Below are 20,649 nucleotides of genomic sequence, written 5' to 3' on the forward strand. Positions count from 1 at the left end.
CTAGGTACTGTCAGGGCACGCCCTCATACTCTGCTTCTGACTGGCTAGTAGTCCTTACCTAGGTACTGTCAGGGCACGCCCTCATACTCTGGTTCTGACTGGCTAGTAGTCCTTACCTAGGTACTGTCAGGGCACGCCCTCATACTCTGGTTCTGATAAGCTAGCAGTACTTACTGAGCATGTGTGACTCCCAACAAAGATGGAACAGAAGTGAGATGTCTCACTCTGTAGCTAAAACAGAGAGGTCAACACACAGGGTGAAAAGAGGAGCTGCAGCAATGTGCAGTACAACAAAAATATGGTGATTTTTGAAAAATAAACCATGTAAACCTATTCTGGTACAACCTCTAAATACAATTATGAACCTGAAAATGAGCAGAATATGAGCACTTTAAATTCCAACTAATAGAAATAATGCATTTGCACTATTTCTTTACACTATTTGTTAATATATATATATATAATATAATATAATGCCAAATACTGCTAAACTGTGTTGGGCAATTAAGGCACCTTAAACAACTCCAAATCTTCCCGACCCCCCCGCATCACACCCTTCGTATCTAACGAGCGTATGAATATAAAACTGGACATTGCGCCTCGGTGACTACACACAGCACTGTAGGAGTCCCGACCTTGGCTGTGTGCTTCACACCCCCTCCAGCTCTAAATAAAATAAAAACTAAAACTAGAGGACTCCTAAATGTACGCGTACCTGTGGCTAACATTAGCAAGCCAGCTACGGACCCACAGCGTGTGTCGGATTTTGAATTACCGGAAGTGGCATTTATACTCTTTTGATAACTAACCCCGCCTCCCACCCACCCACGCCCCCCCATCTCAAGCCCCATTCACACAGCGAGCACGTCCCCGACCAGTCTGTACGGGACTACTAGCTGAATGCAGAGACCAAACGCAGCGTTACTATGATTACTCACTGTAATGTACAGGTAATCACAGTAATCCACTACATTACTTGTTACTAAAAAAAAATGTTTACATTACTGTAACGTGTGGCGTGCGTGGACTGCCCAACTCTGCCAGTAAAAATGGCTTTATGCTTTGGCACCGAATCCAAATAGGACACGAGAGTGTTGGTACCTTTAGGAAAAAGTCACTTCCAGTGATGAATAATAAATGGGCATTTTAAATTGCAGCAGAGAAAGTCCTTTCTGTGGAGTGTTGCTCGGGGGATTTCAGTGTTTAGCCCCTTTTGCATGCTCTAACTATATTAATCTAACTGGGCATTTTCTCTCCGCCCGCATAGTCCTGCCGTCCATTTTGTAGGTTGACCATGTAGCAAGGGAGGGGATACCCCCGGACAAACCTTCTCCTAGGGTAGGTGAACGTATGTATCCAGCCTGCATGACCTCTAGTCCAAGTCTCCACCAACTGGACTTTCTACTCAGACAGGATTTGCCGGATAAGTGTCCCTCACACTTGTGATGCAATCCTTTTGAACGCTGACCACTCAAAGCTGGATTTGAAGCTCCGCTGAACCCTGATGACCTTTGACATTTAAAGTGGAACTATGGAAGAAAAGAGTGCAGAAAGAGTTTCCTCACCCAGTAGAGAGGAGGGGGGGGCGGGCGATCATACCTGCTCATCACCCAGCTGGCATAGTACCATTTTGACTCTTTCTTTTGATTAGACGGAAAAGCATTTCGACTAAACAATCAGTAGGTACAGGCTTGACGTCCTGAATCGCCCCAGCATAAATCTCCCCGGTGCCTGGCGTGGAGTCGTCTCCGTATCATTTTTGGTGATTAGTTTTCCCATTACTCAAAACAGATGTGTGTTCGCCGGTGATGAATGATCCAATTATGGGATATTTGTCACCCATTTGATATCTGCTGCTGGTCTGGCGCTGTGAAGCATTTCAGTGGGGGTTGCTGCCTCGCACAGCAGCGGGAGTCTCGCGAGATCACGTATCGCACGACTGTCCATCTCGTCAGCCTTCGAGTGACGCGTTTGTGTCTGAACTACCAGCCTACCCAGCCAATCGGCGTCCGGCGAGGAGCTACAGGCAGCTACGGGCGTGGTTTGGGTGTGCGTGTGACGGCCGCGACCGGTTGTTCAAATCAACAGTGGCAGACATAGTAGACCGATGGTTCATCCAATCACCTGCCAGGTATTTCTTTTTTTAAACCTTGTCCAGCCACTTCTCAGTTTGAATGGCCAACCGGCCATTAGACAGGGCTTGACCTGTCATGTTGTCCTGTCCCCAGTAGCACCCAGCCACTTCTCCCTCATCATCTCATCAATCTTGTGGTTACAGATATGAATAGCACTAGCTCAGGGTGCAAAAATCACTTTTTTATTATTTTTTTTTTTTTTTGTCCACCAGCCAAGTGGCTAGGTGATGTTTACATTTTTTTTTGGTGGGGGGCTGGCGAGTGCAGCCACTTGCATATTCACCATATTCATCCATTTGTGGTGGATGGTGCTAATGCTGCACCCTCTTGCCCTTTCCTAACATTTGATTTAACCACTAAAACCTCAAAAGTCTGCAACCCCCTGCTCGCCCTTCTGTTGACATGCCTCCGATAGCAGTCATATACGTCTAAACTGTAGTTGACCCCCCCACCCCACCCCAACTGCTCCTCACACACACCAAAACAATACACAGACACACACAGCTGAAAGGATTCATGTACACCCCCTCCCAACCCACCCTCTGTGTCTGTGGACAGTAGGCTGATTCTGCAGCCTCTCTCCCTCCCTCCCTCCCTCTCTCCTGCTCTACTGTGCTGAGCCGTGTGTGTGTGTGTGTGTGTGTGTGTGTGTGTGTGTGTGTGTGTGTGTGTGTGTGTGTGTGTGTGTGTGTGTGTGTGTGTGTGTGTGTGTGTGTGTGTGTGTGTCAGCTGCCTAATTGGGCATTCTCCCCTCGTCGGAGCGCCTGCCTCTCCTCTCGGGCCGGGGCTGCTGACGAATGGCAGCGGATTACAGATGAGGACACGGTGACCCGCCTGACCTTGCTGCACAGCCGCGGGGGAGGGAGAGGGGTGGGGGGACAGAGCGCTAGGGGTGGGGTGGATAGGGTGCTAGGACTGCAGAGTTGGGGAGAGTGGGGGGCGGGGGGGGGGCAGTGGGCATAGGTGGAAGAGGAGGGGGTTTGCAGGCGGCGTCAGGTCAGGGGAGGATGAGGTCGCACCAAGGTGGGCGAGATGTTTGGGTTGGTTCGGGGGGGTGGGTTGGGGATGTTTGCCAGGTGGCCGTGCGGGCGGGTGATCAGGCGAATGACAAGTGTCACATGACAGTACCCACCCACCCCTCCCTCTTCCACCCGTGTCAGTATGTCAAGGGCACGGGCCCCCGCTGGCAACCGCCACTGCGGCATTTTTCCCCTTACTTTTATTTATATATTTATTTCCTCTCTTCCCCCTGCTCTTCTTCTCTTTTTTTTAACTTTTTTTTCCACCTGTTTTTATGTGTCTATCAGATTGAGCCGCGTCTATATGACTGCTGGCTTGCCTCCACACACCCCCGGGGGCTGCGATGTGGTCGGTCAAAAGTAGGCGGCGGATCCTCGAGTGTGGTGAATTTTAATTTTTGTAGCACTGTAGATATTTCCATGCCCCCCCCCCGCCCCCCCGCCCCCCTTCCCCCCCACCTCACCCGCCCCTCCACCTTCCTGCTGTGTGTGTGTGAGACTGCCAAGGTGAGGTTGTGTCCTCTTGTTAAGAGCGATTAATGGCACTCGTTATGTACATAATGAAATATCCCTGCTGATGCATAAGGTAGCGTTGTCTCTCTCTCTCTCGCTCTCTCTCGCTCTCTCTCGCTGCCCGTCACACACACACACACACACACACACACTCCTATTGCCTGAGTGTGTGTGTGTGTGTGTGTGTGTGTGTGTGTGTGTGTGTGTGTGTGTGTGTGTGTGTGTGTGTGTGTGTGTGTGTGTGTGTGTGTGTGTGTGTGTGTGTGTTTGCGCAGCGTAACATCGAGGATGCTTTGTTACAGCCTCCAGGCTACTCCGGTATGTGTTTGATATGGTGTAGAGACCTCCCCCCTCCCCTAGTAAGCCATCTCTCCAAATGAAAAACGAACGGGAATTAAGGCCCTGTCAATTCACAGTCGAGTTTGTTCCTTTTTCTCGCTTTAGATGCGCACAACAGCGCGGCTCCCTGCGTGACATGTGTTCTGAGAGATAGAGATGGGTGGCTCACCACCGAGTCCCGTTTTGGCTGGCGGAGTAAATTTAGATCTAATCTTCTTGTGTGTGTTCTTTTATAGCCCGAGAATGTTCACCTAACATCAGCTTTTAAGTTGACCTTGTTGTGTTGTTTGCTCGTCGAGGCTTGTGTGTGTGTGTGTGTGTGTGTGTGAGTGTGTGTTTCTAGGACGAGACGCTGCTGGCTTCCCTATAGGTTTTTATTTTGGCTTTGTGTGTGTGTGTGTGTGTGTGTGTGTGTGTGTGTGTGTGTGTGTGTGTGTGTGTGTGTGTGTGTGTGTGTGTGTGTGTGTGTGTGTGTGTGTGTGGGCACTAACGCCATTCAGTGCCTGAGTCAAGCTGTGCAAGCTCTTTTAATCCCACGGCCCGGTGCACGTAGGCTTGATTAGTGGCAGCAGTTATCTGTGCAGAAGACAGCCCGCCCTCCTTCAGCATTTGGTCAGGTCTGGGGCACTGGGGTGGGGGGGAGGGGTGGGGTGGGTGGTGTCAAGTCATGAGAAAGGTGAACGAGGAAGGAGAAAGGCAGAGGGGGGCGGAGGGATGGCGAGAAGGAGGGAAGAGGGGAGGGCTGGAAGCCTGATTTGTATTCTAAAGGAGCACTCCTGCCAGTAGAGCAAATTGATTACTGCACTTTACCTGTATCAGCCTCCACAGCTAAGGATGACAAGGTATGGGAGCACGGTGTGTGTCTGCGTTCGCCTCCCATCCACGGCAGAGTCGTGTGTTAGCGTTTGGCTTAGCGTTGAGTTTTTTTTTTTTGTTACTCCGTTGGGAACTTTTTACTACATTCACTGGATAGTTTGCGCCGTCCTCTCCGTCTCCTTCTTCATTACAGAGGAATAATAGGCGGGTTGCAGTTGGGTGCTGGCCTTGTCTACGTCTCTCTGTCTGATTTAATAGTCAATGGCTGACTGAGGGAAGACAGACTCATTTCCTGCAAGCCTTGGCCACCGTGCTTGCCTGCGTCTAGGCTGACAGCTGCTGTGTTTCTCTTGGTTACAGTAAAGGGACCCCGATCAATTCCGAGGCAACAAAAGTTTAGCGAAATTGGTTTTTTATTTGTTTTGCTCGTCGATTGATGATTTTCCAACAACACGTTAAATGATGGGTTCAATAATGGTGTTCAGGCTCCTGAGCCCTGCTGGTTTTCCCTCTAGCTAGTCAATCAGGGACTAATAACGCCTGGGCTGCCAGGTGAAGGCAATTAATTGCAATTAACCTCTGCTTAGATAAAAACCCAGCAGTAGTTTGAGTAATGGCAACCAGAATTGAGACCCACTGATTCAGATACAGCACTTCTGTTCAAATGCCCCTCTACTCTTATCATTGGGGGACTGAACCAAATTGTAAAGGAAGACAGTTCCGTCTTTACTTCCTCGGCCCTGAACAGGCCTTTCGCTGTGAAATTTTAAATTTAAAAAGTCAATTACCCTGATCAGTTCAGCTTGTCAGTTGCACACACGGCGTTGCCAATAGTCCGCGGCCACTGCAAGGATGTTTATGTTCCCTGCTGGTCTCCCGGGCCTGACCCAAAATCATGAACCCTCCATTTACTGACCAAATGCGACCGTTGAAAGTTGATTGGAGCGCAGTCTTAATCTAGTCCACCTGTATTAAAAGGATCCCGTTTGAATGCAGAAGCGGGTTCGTTATTTCAGCATGGTAATCTGTGATACACTGTTATAAATAATCCCTCTGAACCAACCAAACAACATGAATTGGGCTGCCAAAAAGTAATTTATTCGACAAGTATTTTTCTTTTCTTTTCTCAGATTCTCTGCCCAATTTACCATGGCTCGAGTTGACTAGGGTTGGGTACCGAAACCCGGTTCCACTGTGGAACCGGTTCCTACGCAACCGGTAGGAATCGGACCGGATTAGAACGCAAGTTTTGGTTCCTCATATTGGTTCCACTTAATGTGTCGACTGAAATGTTTTCCCTCTGTCGCTCCAAAACGGACATACAGATATCCCCCTTTCTCTGTAGTCTATCGTTAGCTAGCTACCGTAAATGTAGGCTACTTTTAAAATGCCAAATTTTCCCTCCTGGCTCACCAAAACGGACATAAAAGCATATTATGGCTACCACATCTATAAAAGAGCCTTTCTTTGTTGTCATTTTGCAGTTTTTCAAGAATCTGTTTAGGAATCGGAATCGTTTTTAAAAGTACCGGTTCGGCATCGGAATCGTAAAAATCCAAACGATACCCAACCCTGGTGTTGACTGTCCAGGGAGGTGGTTATGTAAGGACCTGGGATCAACCTGATATTTGTCTATGGTCATATTTCCTGACCAGGGCAGCTCGTCAACAAATACTGGACAGATGAAGAGCAGCTCAGACAGGGCCTCACATCTCTCCTACTGTAGGGCTCCAGTAACCATGCTGTATTTAGTACGTACGTAGTGCAGCCCCCTGTGTGTTGGCTTTTAAGACTTACTTGCGAGGGGGAGGCTTAAATGTAAGGAGGAGGTCAAGCCAAATAAAGTGGGTCCTGCCCTAATGTCTATACGATATGGATTTATCTCTACTTCAATTGGTGATCTTGGCACACATCAAAAAAGGGACTTTTACCACATAAAGAGGGAGTTTGTTGAAAATCTCACACCTTATCTTCCCGCTGTTTAATCTTGAAGAAAATTGTATTATATCTGTGTATTTGCATACATTCTTACACTCTGTTTTCATATCTAACTCCCAAGCCTGGCAAAATGTATGATATAAAGATAAACAGTCCTTTATATTGGCAGTATTTTTTGATGTCCCACTGTAGAACTCCAACAGTAGTTATGGGGTCAGTTCTCCCATTGTCTTGTAGAGATGGAAATGGCCAAGGACCTTCTTATATCGTGCTAGATTCTTGTGGTGTGGGTTTTAAATGAAGCGTTCCAACTGCCCATTATTAGGATTCTATATTACAGTGTTTATGGGATGTACAGTTACTTTTTAAATACTGGACTATATGCAGTAGTCAGCACTAGAGCTGACTCATACTCTGTTGGATAAGCAGTAAAAAGAAAACAGAGGTAACGTGTCTTAGAGGGTTTAAGGCAGTGGTAAAGCTTTATACTTCTGTTTGCAGTAATGTAACAGGTTCTCTCCCAAGTTTTTTTTTTTTTTCTTCCTGGCAATAACTCTGATGAGGTTTAGTTGGGTTTACGAACTGCTTTAGTGTTGGCTTAAACCGAAATCCAAAGTAGTGTCACCTTTGTGTAACAATGGCCACCGCTTTATTGTTCATCATCCGTCAGCCTTGTTGCCATTATTATCCCAATGCCCGTGTGTATGACACAGGTGGTCAATGTTTATTGTCAGCTTATATACAATATTCACAACTAAATGTATTTTCTTTTGGCCCCATGGAACATTTAAAGTTGACTAGGGTTGCAAAATACCGGGAGTATTTGAGGTGGGAATAAACAGGAATGTATGGGAAATAGTGGGATTAAAATGGAAATATAGGGGTCATTTGCTCAGGTTGTACTTACCATATCATAAGCAGACATTATTCATCAATTTGCCAAATAGATCCATTACTTTGTCAAACACAATGGGGAAAGATACTTTGAAAATGTGAGCCAACAATGTGCACTGAGTGCAAACAAAGGGTTTAAAGTGAACAACTGCTTTATAAATACGTTAAATAATACGTTATAAATATGTTTTACAATAAAGAATGAATGGAAATACCATTCCAGCTACAGTACATCCCCCATGGTAACAGCTAGCTATCAAAAACTAGCAGGTATAAACTGTGTGCTTTGCTTGAAGCTGTTATCTGCTGGCGAACTGAAATATCATACGAATATATAATATAACATGGCTACATGAAAGCAGACAGTGCAGTAGTGTTGGCAGTAGTGTGGGCTGTGCATGCAGTTTACTACTATTTTTAAAATGAGCATACTTTTAACCAAAACTTGCTATAAGACATGCCACTGTGAAAACATTCCCAAGATAATTTCCCTTGAAACTTTCCGAAAATCTTCGGACCCTTTTTTTTTTTTAAACTCTTGTCAAGTACACCTGGTTTTTGGGAATATGTGTTTATGACAGTGCAGCAGCAAACATCTTTGCCCACAGAGCAGTGATGGAAAGTATTCCATTATAATAACCTCTGGGTTATCTGCGCTTAATAACTGGTTGAAATATGTTTTGTCCAGTGTTTGAGTTTGAAAAAGGAGTCCCATGAGGCTTGTAACATTAACCAGAATAGCTGAGGTTGTCTATCTAGAGCTGACACTTGGGTCTTCTCCAGGTTGTGTAACAACAGGGAGCAGGGTGGTACAAGGTCCTTTGGGGTGGCAGGATGGCAGGATGGAAAGCATATTGTTGCTTGTTTTATCCGTTATCAAAACCCTTGCATTGTGTGGAAGTGCGGTCAGCAGCAGATCCTCCTTTTGTTTCCTAACACTGTTGCTCTTATGGGGCATACACATAGTCCTCCAAGAGTTAGCGTTTAAGGGAATTCATTTGCAGTTTACTTTATCTCTGTCGTAGGGCTGGGCGATATGGTGAAAATCCGATATCACGATATTCTCGACCAAATACCTCATTATCGATACTGCGGCGATATTCTAGGGTTGACTAATGGTGGAATTGTTGGGTCTTTGTAAATTATAGAGTGTGGTCTAGACCTACTCTGTCTGTAAAGTGTCTTGAGATAACTCTTGTTATGAATTGATATCATAAATACAATTGAATTGCTTTAACAAAATATCTTCACACTAAGATTTTAGATAAATAATCATCAGTAATGTGGATATAATGACTATACTATATATATAATGAAAGTGGGGGGAAAAGGCAAATGATAGAACAGCTAGAACCGTCTGGTGAGTTCAGAAAATGACATTTTACTGTAATGCAGCCTGTAAAACCAGGAAAAGGCAACCTATCCAAAATCTAAGACGATATCTAGTCTCATATCACGATATGGATATAATATCGACATATTGCCCAGCCCTACTCTGTCGCTTATATATTTGGGGGTAGTTGGATAATAAGGTAGATTACTAATTCCGCTTACATATGGGCGGTGACACCCTCAGTGGATTGCCAACTTGTAGCCTATTTCACGGTGTGTTTGGTTATTAATCCGGATGCCAAATTAAATTCGTTGTTGTTGGTCGCGCCTGCTATTGGTCTGTGGGCACTGGGTCGGCCATCAGGGCCAGGTGTAGGACTAATCCTGATGAAGTCTCCTGTTCATCGGCATGTCGTCGCCTCTGCCCCCGCCAACTGGACTGGTGCTGCTTGAGAGATCTTCCTGGAAACGGTTACACACAGTTGTCATACATTACAGTTATACAGTTTACAGGCTAATTGTATGTGTGCAATTAATTTAAAAAGAGTCCTTTTTAAATGTGCAACGTTGGACAGGACTGCATTCTTACTCAAGTAAAATACAAATAGGGTTTTTAATGATTCTAATGGAATGTCCCTTCACAACCCATTGTACCCTGTAATATTGTTCTCCAACCTCACTCAGAGCATTAGGATGATTTAAAAAATAGAAAGTAGGTCAATGGGAGCATTATGAAAGGCAAAATGGTAGCAGAGATGTCCTCTTCTTTTCCTGTCACTTAGACCTCAGTCACACACCGTATTACTCCAAGCCATCCCAAATGACTGAGTTAAAAGAGGAAAAGCAGTTATCTTTTAACCCCAAAAAAATCATCTTGCTGACTCATTGCAATATAGCCTTCTCAGGCCTGATGCCAAGGATATTATGGAAATGATTCATTTACGGCCAATGTTGTTTAGCTGGTTTTATCCAGCTTTCAGGGCAGCCTGACAGTGGGACATTTGATCTCAATTGCAAAGTGGCCCATTTCCCTCAGACATCACCACTGCAGTCTGTTTCAAGAGCCCTGCTCTGCCTTTTGGCGTGGCGGCCATGGGGCAATCATCTGTTCCTATTTCCAGCACTAGTGTTTACAAATGGAAAATGGAGAGGGAAATGAGCACCATTTTGGACAGGCGATATAAGCAGAAGATTACCTCGGAGCCCAATAGAAACGAACGAGGTATAGATTGATGGCGGCCACGGCTCATTAAGAAAGAATGTGTGTGTGTTTTAATTGACGCACCAATTCTCAGCCACTCAGGAAATGGCCTTTGGGTGGGTCTTCCAAATGGGCACACAAATATTTACTAGGGACACAAACATTTTTGTAAGCACATCCATGCACGCCTGGACATGTAAGGTGGGGGGGGGGGGGAGAGACCGTCCATGTCTCCGATATAGTGCAGTGATATTGTCATAGCACTGGCTACTTTGCCTGGGTCTTCTGCCAGTCAGCTGGGCTCTGAACCGCTTAGATGACTCATCAGTGTGCATGAATTCCTCCATGCTCTCTCTATCTCTCGCTCGCTCGCTCTCTCCCTCTCTCTCTCAACCCCAAGAACTCTTTGTACTGATGAGTACAGATGAAGTTAAAATCCTCCCCCGCACTCCTCATCCAAGGCCAGATGCAGGGCAACAACGTTAGCACTCCGGCCCTATTTCGTCCCATGTCTGAAATGTTAGCATTCAGTCATCACACACTCTTCCTCACATTCGAGTGCTCTCAGTTGGATGATTCCCCATGGATCGCCGGTGCTACTTAACACAAGAGGGTCTAACTTTTTCCAGCATTCATGTATGACATTTCCATTATGTAGGGTACATGCACGACATTTCTGTGTGTGCACACGGGAGGCATGTGTGCTATGCGTGACTTGTTTGGTCAATGCATCCTTAGAAGTGGGTCAGAGTGCCCCAGTTCTCATTGTGTGGGCGTACATGTGTCTGCATATTGCATTTCATTGTTATTTTGTCCTGATTGACTTATCTGCAAAAGAAAACCATTTTCTGGCTCTAGCTCTCCTGCTGTTCGGGAGCATGTTACTCTCTTGTTCACCTCTCTCAAGGTGAACGAGAGCTTTTAATTCAACTTTGCTCTGGTGCACTCGTTCACTTGCGGAAGTCTTGGAACAACCCGCGTTTGGTCAGGTAGCTTATGTTTTTGCCTTATTTAATCATGTCAGGCCATATTGAATTTACAAATAGCGGTCACGCCGCATGTGTAAGTGCGCTACCCCTGTTGAGTATGTGCAGCGGAGCTGGGCTGCAGATTACATGATATAATAGTGTTTAGGCATCGCCTCTCCTTTTTAAATTCCTTTAACCTTGACTCCCCTTAAATGCAGAGGGGAACACATCTGCCAGGCTGGTGTCAGACATTAGTAATACACACGGCTTGGGCAGCATTGTCACTTTTTATTAACACCCAGAGCTTCGCATGGACACCAGCTGTTGCATCAAGTGGAAAAAGCCTTGGCGGAATGACTGACCTTGACTTTAACTGCTGCTCCTTTGGCTCTTTCCCTTTTTTTTTAATTATTTTGTTTGGTCTCATACATTTTAAATGGCTTAAATGGATTACCATTCCAGACAATGGAGGTCATTCAGGAAGTCACTTTTTTTATCATCAAAAAGGTTATATTAACAGTAAATGTGTTCATGCCTGTGTCAGGCTACATCCACACGGCTATGTATTTTACATAGTAGTATATAGTACATGTATTTACTTTGTTTTTTTAAGATTATTTTTGGGGTCATTTTTGGTCTTTCTTTCCGACAGGGCAGCTTAGACTTGAAAGGGGAGAGAGAGGGGGAATGACATGCAGCAAAGGGCCGCAGGTCGGGGTTGAACCCCGCGGCCGCTGTGTCGAGGACTAAGCCTCTTTATATGGGCGCGCTCTACTAGGTGAGCTACCCAGGCGCCCAGGTTTTCATTTTAAGGGGCATTTTGAGACAAAAAACAATCTCCATGCACACAAGCGTTTTAGCTCCAGTAGCTGTAGCTAATCTCCGTCCGTATTAACACGTCTGACAACACACATCACATGACCATTGGCGTACACTGGGCATGCGCATGTCGGTGTAAACAGGAAGCAGATTGTCTGACGTTACTCTGCGGTTGAAAATCATTGATGTAAAACACAGGTGTCAAACTCAAGGCCCGCGGGCCAAATCCGGCCCCTTGCAGATTTAGATCCAGCCCGTATATCAGTTTGGGTTCACAATAAATTTTGGCCCGCCTAGTTGTGCGCCAAACCAAAAGTGTTTTTTAAAATGCACTTACGTGTCATTCAAAGCAGAATTTGGCAGATTTGCCGACTCTGAGACTCAGAAATTTCCCCCAGAAGCAGCAGAGAGTTTTCATATTCAGGCTGTGAAATAGGTTGTTGTTGTTAAAAAAAAATCATTGTTTTTGCTTGATTTGCTAAATTCTACGATGGCTAAGGAACTCTTTTGATGACTTTTGTAGGGCTTCATGTCAACAGAAATGCGACAAAAAGCATACAAAAATGTCGGAAAAAGCAACAAATTTACAAAAAGGGGACGAATGTCTGAGAAAGCCACAAAAAAGTCTGAACGAAAAGAAATAAACTCTACTTGTCTGGCCCTTGGTGGGATTCTCTTTTTCCAGTGTGGCCCTTAGTGAAAATGAGTTTGACACCCCTGATGTAAAAGTTTTAAATACTGAAAAAAAACTTTGGGGAAAGAACAACAGCGGTGAAACGTAAGAGCAGGGATTTATCAGCTTGGACCGCCCAGGAGGTGGAACTGTTACTGAAAGGTGTGTAAGCCTACCTAACCGATAAGACTGACTGATGTGCGTAGTCGTTTCCGAAGGTCTCCGTTTGTGCCCGTCCAGACTACAGCACAACCGCGGAGATTTCAAACCAAAACGGGAGCAGCGGTGTTTCCAAATGTCTCCATTTCAGGGGCTGGCAACCGCCGGAGTAGTGTGGTCGCAAGGCGTAAACGTAGCAAAAGATATTCCTTTTTAAACCAAAACGGAGTGGATGTAGCCTCAGTGGGTGGTAATGGATGTAATCGGTGGAGGGAACGTAGGTCACCATGACATCTACATCGGAACATTTTTTATTTTTATTTATTTTTGTCTCCTTCTGGTAAATCTATGTAACTTAGGCAGTGGCTGAGAGTGCAGAGGCCTTTCCTGTTCCTGGTGTCTCTTGAAGTACAAGAGGAGCGAAGCGGAGAGAGAAATAGATGAAGAGCCGGCCAGCCGGGGGGGGGGATGATGAAGCTTTCACCCCTCCCCATCACTTGCCCTCCCTCTCACATGTACGTGGCCGACTGTAGGGGTAAAAATCACTTTAGAATGGTGCCTGCTCTGTCATTGGCTGACATTGTCAAGGATAATGGATAATCGCCACAGAAAGCGTAGAGCAGCTCATTGGTGCTGTGGTGTCCCACGGGTGGGTGGGTGGGAGGGGGGGTGGGGAGGGGGTCAGGCTTTTTGGGTGCCACCACCAATGAGATGACATGTTAACAGATGTGTAAGGTCATTTTCAATGTATACACCAGGGGAGATAATGTAATAGTAATGCACACACATCACACATTCTGAGAGAGGAAAGGAGGAGGGCTGCATGCTTTAGGGGCTCAGTACAGAGGACAGCTCTCCCTATATTAAGGTCATTTATTTGTTAACAGAGCTCTGTCACTGAGGAGGACATATTTTTTCTTGCCCTTGCTGTAGCTGGGCTCTGTCATTACGTGTCTCTCAAGAGCCCGAAGGTGCCCACTTTGTTTAAAGAGCTATTTGTGCTTTACGCGAGATAGCGAATGCGGTAGCTCTGTTGCATATAAACGTACATAGTGCTGTGTCATCGTGTCCCTGTGCTGGCTTGTCTGCTCCGTGTTGAAGTTTCTCTGGGCAAAAACATAGACAAGGTCAACTGTAATTCCAAAGGTTCACTGCCAGCAGCAGAGAGATTAACACAATTCCCCATGTTGAAACCTGTGTCAGTGTTTCTTTCCCATTTACATTTTTCTTTCTCTCTCACTAACTGTCTCACGGCATTTTAGTTACTTTGCCCAGCCACGTTGGAAGGTGAAACGTGAACGTGTTCACTGTGCTGATCACACAAGGTGTTACAGGGCATTCTATTATAATTGCGCTAAGCTCACTGGCGGGAAAATAGCCCTAATCCTGAGCATCTAAGATTAGCATGACAGCAGACGTCAGATGGGCCAGTGTGGCCAGGTTGGCTTTTGTTGTTGTCAGATTTAGGTCATCAGCTTAAAAGTGGCCTTGAACTGTAATTGACGCTGATAGGCCAATCTCAATAAAACGATTATATTCCATACAATGCCTCACCGTCTTCAAAGTCCCGACCTGATTGTTTTCCCGGCGGCCACTTGGTTCGAGTCGCGCACTAATCAACTTCAAATCCAGCTTCTAATCCCGGCTCATTTTCAAGGTGGCATTTAAAACGTGCCACCTCGTCGCCCTTACCGTCATGACAACCTGTGGACCTTGGCCACGGCGATGGATTTGAGCCTGATTAGAAGCCCGCTGCCTTGTTGTTTTTTTGGCTCTCGCCACTGCTCCCTGTGAAGTATTTAGGCTAGTGGCGGCGTGGGTCGCCCGTGGCCTTTTCGGCGTAATCAAGGGCGGCTGTCCTGCCGTGTGACCTGCGTTGTCGGTCCACTCAGCGGACACCAAAGGTGAGGAAAGGCATCGGGAAAGGACACGGGGCGGCAGCTGAGGCGAGGTGGAAGCTCTGTATTAATTAACCTTTATGGGACGCGGCCAGGACTGTCGGAGGTGTCCTGTATCCACGGAAACCACTCTGACAGGGTTCAGAGCAGAGGTCTCCCAGGGCAGCGCTGCTGACACTGTCATGGCAACTGGCACTGTGCTCACCCCAGTGTCACCAACTCGGCCCGCCTGACAGTGGTCTGGTGTGACAGGTGCACCTGATCCTTAAGCTACCTCTATACCCCTCAATACACACACACACACACACACACACACACACACACACACACAGAGACACACACACAAACTTGACAGTCGAATCCAGCTTGTCTGTTAGCTATATCCTTGCTGTGACTGCCTTTGTACTGTACCCGTAAACACCACTCCCATCACATTGAATCAGGTCGTGTTTTTCTGTTGTCTCTAAAAGAGCTGCAAAGATTAATCAAATAATGGATTAGTTGTCAACCATTAAATTATTCTCCAACTATTTTTGATAATTGATTTAATCGGTTTGAGTCATTTTTTTATGAAAAAATGATCAGATTCCAGCTTCTTAAATGGGAGTAATTTCTAGTTTCTTCTCTCCTCGGTGGCAGTCAGCTGAATATCTTTGAGCTGTGGACAAATATTAGACATTTGAGGACGTCGTCTTGGGCTTTGGGAAACGCCGATCGTCATTTTTCGTCAAGCACATTCTGACATAAAGACCAAACTACTAATCGATCAAGAAAATAATCGACAGATTAACAGCGAGACGGTGACAATGAAAATAATCGTTAGTTGCAGCCCTCGTCTCTGATTTAAAAACCATTCAGGTTTAAAAGAGCTAAGCTTTGTGAAGGTTTATGCTGGCCAAGAGTTAATAAACACAATACAGTGGTGAGACTGAGTAGCCACCCGACCTGTTTTCACTTAATCTGCGTAAGGGTATGCATGCACATGTATGTATGTCTTCATGCTTATGTCTAGGCATGAATGCTTAAATGCTTACTTGTGTGCATGTGGGTGAGTGAGTGAGTGAGTGGGTGGGTGGCTCCTGCTTTGTGTAGACCGAGGGGTTGCGTCGTGTGAGACGCTGCTCAAGTGCATAAGGAGCAGGAGGTGGTGGTGGGGGGGATAATCCACTGAAATGACAAGCCGCATAAGAAATTATTCACAGCTCTCACAAGGCCCTTCACTTTTGAAAGACATCGCTGCAAGGGGCTTACAGCTCAAGACCTGAATGTTTTCAAGGTAGTGGGCTTGAATTTTCAATTTGGATCCAATCAGGCCTAATCTACATTTGTCGTCTGTTCGGTGGCTGTGAGGGGAGAGTGCAGAGAGGAGAAGGAGCCGTGTGCAGTCAGTCTGAAATGTTGCTAAGTAACAGAGATGGCAGACAAGGTGGTGAAATGAATGTGATATAGTGCTGTGCAAATCCCCGCTTCTCACACGGTTTCTCCTTTTTCTCCTCTTTTTCTCCACCCAACCATCTCTCCCTGCCTGCCTCCCTCCCTCTCTACCTCTTTTCTCTCTTACTCCCATAGGTCCCCAGTGTGAGATCTGCAAAGCTGAGAAGGCGCCACTGACAGAACCACAGCCAGGCCTTTAGGACAGACATCCCAAACATCCACAGCCACGGAATGTGTCAACATCTTTGTGGTGAAATCCCGCTGACTCCTCGCTTGCTACTCACATAAGCCTGGAGCCGGGCCTTCTGGGATCCTACAGTCTTTAAAGGCATACAACAATGCCTGGGAGGCCCACCTGCCCCAGATTGCCTCCAACCATGGTTGCAGTTTCACCACGGTGCTGACTGCCCACTACCGAAAGGGATCATATCTGGTCAGTGCATCCTTTGGCCCCCTGCAGACTCACTCTGTGCAATTGCCTGCCTTCTTTTCGGTATTTAGGAAGTGCATGCCACTGTCAACCAGATGACGTAGCGGACATTTGTTTCCCAGTAGCCGTGCTGAACCATACGAGGGGATCCTAGTATTGAACATGACTCATGGGGAGGAGCCTGGCCCTGAGACACACAAGGATTCAGCTGTTCTAACTTATCTGGAAGGTTTACTGATGCATCCAGTGGTAGCCGGGCCTGGGGCCACAGCAAGCGGGAGGTCTGAGGCTGCCCACAGCAACCAGGAGCAGGCTGACAAGGTGTGCGGGCAACTGCCCAACCATGGCCCCACAGCTCCCAAGGGTGGAACCAACGGGCCCACGCTAGGTTCTTCGCAGCACCTGAAGAAGGCCCGCCTACTGCGCTCTGGAGCCTGGAATGATCCAGGGAACCAGCGGATGAGTTCACCCCCAATGGAGCTGAATGGCCAAGGGGGAGGCCTGCAAAATGGAGCACTAGAGGGATCTCCTCACGCTGGGGAGAGCACTCTGTTGGCTTCCCTGCTTCAGTCATTCAGCTCACGGCTTCAGAGTGTGGCAATGTCTCAGCACTCCAATAAACCCCCCAGTGAGTGTTCCTCTCCCTCCAAGGCGCCACCTGCGGACAAAGAGCCACTTCCTGTGTACGGGACAGCCTCAAGCCGTTTGAAGGGCCTAATGAGGAAGAGCAAGCTTCAAAGTCACAGCAACACACCTTACAGTCGGCGGGGACACAGTCAGGACAGACCCCCAGAATCCCCTCGGTCAGCACACAGCGCCACGCCTCCCGCCGCCTCTGCTACAGCTGAATCCGTGTCCTGTGCGGAGCGTCTGAAGGCGGTGGCCAACATGGTGAAAATCCGCTCTAGTCCAGCACCTTCCCCCAAGCCCAGCGTGGCCTGCAGTCAGCTGGCCCTGCTGCTGTCCAGTGAAGCCCATCTCCAGCAGTACTCCAGAGAGCACGCGCTCAAAGCCCAGCTCTCCGGGAGATCTGCCAGCGAGAGACTAGCCGCCATGGCAAACCAGCAGCACGGGCCGGACAAAAGGCCACCTAGTGTGGGAGGGAATCTGCCTGGAGCCCCAGACACGCTAAGCTCCTTAACAACCCAAAACGGAATAACAACAACAACCACGGTAACAACAGCACTCCCTCGAGCGGCCCTGTCCAGTCCCCAGAGCCCCTCTCTGCTGCGTGGCCACAGCCAAAGCTCCCCACCCGCTCCCACACATGCTCCAAGCCCCGCTCACAGCCAACCCCCCAGGGAGAAGCGAGGCGTTGACTCCCGTCCAACCCGTCCCCCCCAGACGTGCAGCAGCCTGCTGCTGCTGCTCCTCAACAACCACAACAACCAGAAGCAGTTGACCAAGAACGGGCACCTGGAGGACAGCTGTGGCGTCCTGGCGCCAAGCGGCTCCTCTTCGGTCACGTCGGACAGCGAGTGCTCCGTCCAGGAGAGGAGTCTGGCCAAGGACAGCAGCGATGCGGAGAGTTCCTACTGGAGTTGCTCTCCCATTGACCTCTCCATGAGAAGCCGGGCCAGTGCGCAAGACACGGGGCCCAAAACGTCCACCCCTTCTTCCTCCTTCTCCTCTTTCTCCTCTTCTACCTCTACCCTGTCTTCTTCCACCACAGTGTTTTCCTCCACCCCAGTTGCGTTCTCTCCTCAAGCTTCTGCTCAACCCTCCGCCACCGCCTTTTCACCAAGCTCTACTGTCGTCTCCTCCGTTTCCACCGCTATTTCTACTACTACTTCCTCCTCCTCTATCTCTACCTCCTCCCTGGACAAGCTAACAGAATCTTTAATAAAAAAGTGGAAGCCAGAGCCATCAGGATCAAACGCGTGCAGGAGCAAGGAGCCTGAAGTGAGCCCTGACCGAAAGTCGCACTCTAAGGTCACGCTTATGCAGCTTTTTCTTGAGCGCAGAAATAATGAGATGGTTAATAAAAGCATAGGCAACCAGGATTTGCCACTTGATATAACTATGGCCACCATGTCTCGGGACCAACCAAAGGGACTCGTGCCCTGGGAGGAGACCAGGACAGAAAGCCCCATAGATAGACCTGCAGCCCCAGCCCAGCCCCTCTACTCACTTAGTCGTGACCCCAGTGGTGCGCTGTCCCCGTACTCCTACTCCTCCCCCCATGTCCAGTCCAGCCCCTTGGATTTGTGTAAGTCTAAAGCCTTCCCTGCTGAGAAGGCTTCAGAGCCTGCCTTCAGTGCCAGTAAACTGTTACAAAATCTGGCTCAGTGTGGCACAGCTTCTTCCTCCCCACCCATCCCATCCAGCAAAGGGCTGGGTCAGGAGCTTGAGGCCAGTAGGCCCCTTGCCCTATTGGAAAGGCTCAATGCTCCAATCCACAGGACCACCACCACTCCACTCTCTGACAGACCCTCCGGCAGTGGCACACCTTTCAGTCAGAAGGAAGCTTCTCCTTCATCGCAGATTGAGAACCTTCTGGAGAGGCGCACCGTGCTGCAGCTCCTTCTAGGAACCGGCTCGGCTACTGCTACGGTCAGCCGCAAAGATAGGCCCAGCGGCAGGGGGAGTGTGGAGGTTGCAGGGGGTTGCTATGACAAGAGCCCCGGTGCCCTCGTCTGTGACAGCTCCAATGGGCCCCCGTTGGAAGTAAAGGTCAAAACTGAGCTCACGGGGGAGGTGGGTCAGCCCTCGGCCATGTCTGAGGACTCGAGTGGCAGAAAGAGACATAGTGGCTATGAGAAGAATAGCCCACTGTCAGATTCTCAGCAGGACTTAAAAACAGAACCACGGCCTGCGGAGGTCATAGCAAAATATGGCCTCCTCAGCCAGCTGCTTAAACAACAGACTGCTACCTACTATACCAGTTCTGCTATGCAGGCCGAGTCCCAGCCCAGACAGGTTAAAGAGGAACAGAGGGAGTATCCAAGCCCCAGTCCTAAGAAGAGACGCCTCTGCTCTGATCGGACTGACAGGTTGCATAACACCAGCTCTCCAAGAGCAGCGGACGGTGGCGACATGAACATTTTTGCACCGTCTGCTGTTCGGGAAGAGCCCGAACGGCCGAGGAACGTGAAGGAAGAGGAGGCTCCGCCAAGGAGCCCGCCAAGCGAAACCCTCACCAGAGAGAGTCGGGGCTTCAATGTGCTCAAGCAGCTGCTGCTCTCCGACAACTGCCTGAAGGAGCTGTCCCAGCAGCCCCGGGGGACGCCCAGTCCTTCCGTGCTGCAGGCCAACGGCAAGGCCAACGGCAGCGTTCTCGGTCAGCCTGCCCATAACCACAGCTTCCTCCACCTGCCCGGCTGGCAACCCCACGGTTCCCTAAACTCGGGGCTTCCGAGTAATCTCAGACCGCTGCCCACCCCCCCTGCAGGTGACTGCCCCTGGAGTCGCCACCCAGCTCCGTGGCCGGTCACTCAAAAGCGGGACCCCCCTACTCTGGTCAAGCAGGAGCCCGAGAGCCCCGTGAGATGGAGTAGTCAGGAGAACGAGGAGGAGGAGGGCTGTGACTCGAACCTGGACTCTCCGCGGCTCTCGCGCTCCAACCCCATCCTGTATTACATGTTGCAGAAGGGCAGCATTCAGCTGCGAAAGGAGGCGCGGGAGCAGGCGGAGGGAACCCAGTCCGTGGTCCGAGTTAAAGAAGAGCCGATCAGTGACATGCATGCTTATGAACACAGTCTGAGCTCCGTCCCGCAATCACCGAAAAACAATGACAAGCACAGCCATGAGAGCCAGGGGCTGAGCCAATCGTATGAGTAGAAGTTGTATCAACTACGGAAAAATACAAAGTGGAATCAAATTCATTGACTCCCCCTCCCTCCTCTTTTTTTTTTTTTTAAAATGACTTGCCAAATTGGTTTGATGGGACAAATAATGCAACATTTGTTTTATTATTATTATTATTGTGGAATAGAGCAAGTTCATATTCAAATGCATACTTGCATTTGTTTTCTCTATTTTAAATAGTGAGGTCATGGAATGGTACAAAATGATTCAACCAGAACTACACAGCTGTCACAAATGGAACCTTTCCCATATGGCGATCATCATGCACCACATA

At 48.1% G+C, this 20,649-nt stretch overlaps 1 protein-coding gene across 6 annotated transcripts in view; it reads left to right on the plus strand.

Annotated features, from left to right (window-relative positions):
• nrip1b (nuclear receptor interacting protein 1b) overlaps nucleotides 1–20,404 on the plus strand; it is a 44,991-nt gene extending 24,587 nt beyond the window's left edge. For 4 of the 6 annotated variants that reach the window (XM_039777283.1, XM_039777284.1, XM_039777282.1 and 1 more), the window contains one exon: nucleotides 16,274–20,404. In XM_039777283.1, coding sequence (XP_039633217.1) covers nucleotides 16,731–20,348 — 3,618 coding nt within the window. In that variant the 5' untranslated portion in view covers nucleotides 16,274–16,730 and the 3' untranslated portion in view covers nucleotides 20,349–20,404. Of the gene's footprint in view, nucleotides 1–3,442; nucleotides 3,539–4,811; nucleotides 4,849–16,273 lie in introns of those variants that run through there. The other 2 variants (XM_039777285.1, XM_039777286.1) reach the window with 2 other exon arrangements.
• The last annotated feature ends 245 nt before the right edge of the window (nucleotides 20,405–20,649 follow it).

This window comes from Perca fluviatilis, chromosome 16, assembly GCF_010015445.1.
Source record: "Perca fluviatilis chromosome 16, GENO_Pfluv_1.0, whole genome shotgun sequence".
In the NCBI taxonomy this organism is placed as follows: domain Eukaryota; kingdom Metazoa; phylum Chordata; class Actinopteri; order Perciformes; family Percidae; genus Perca; species Perca fluviatilis.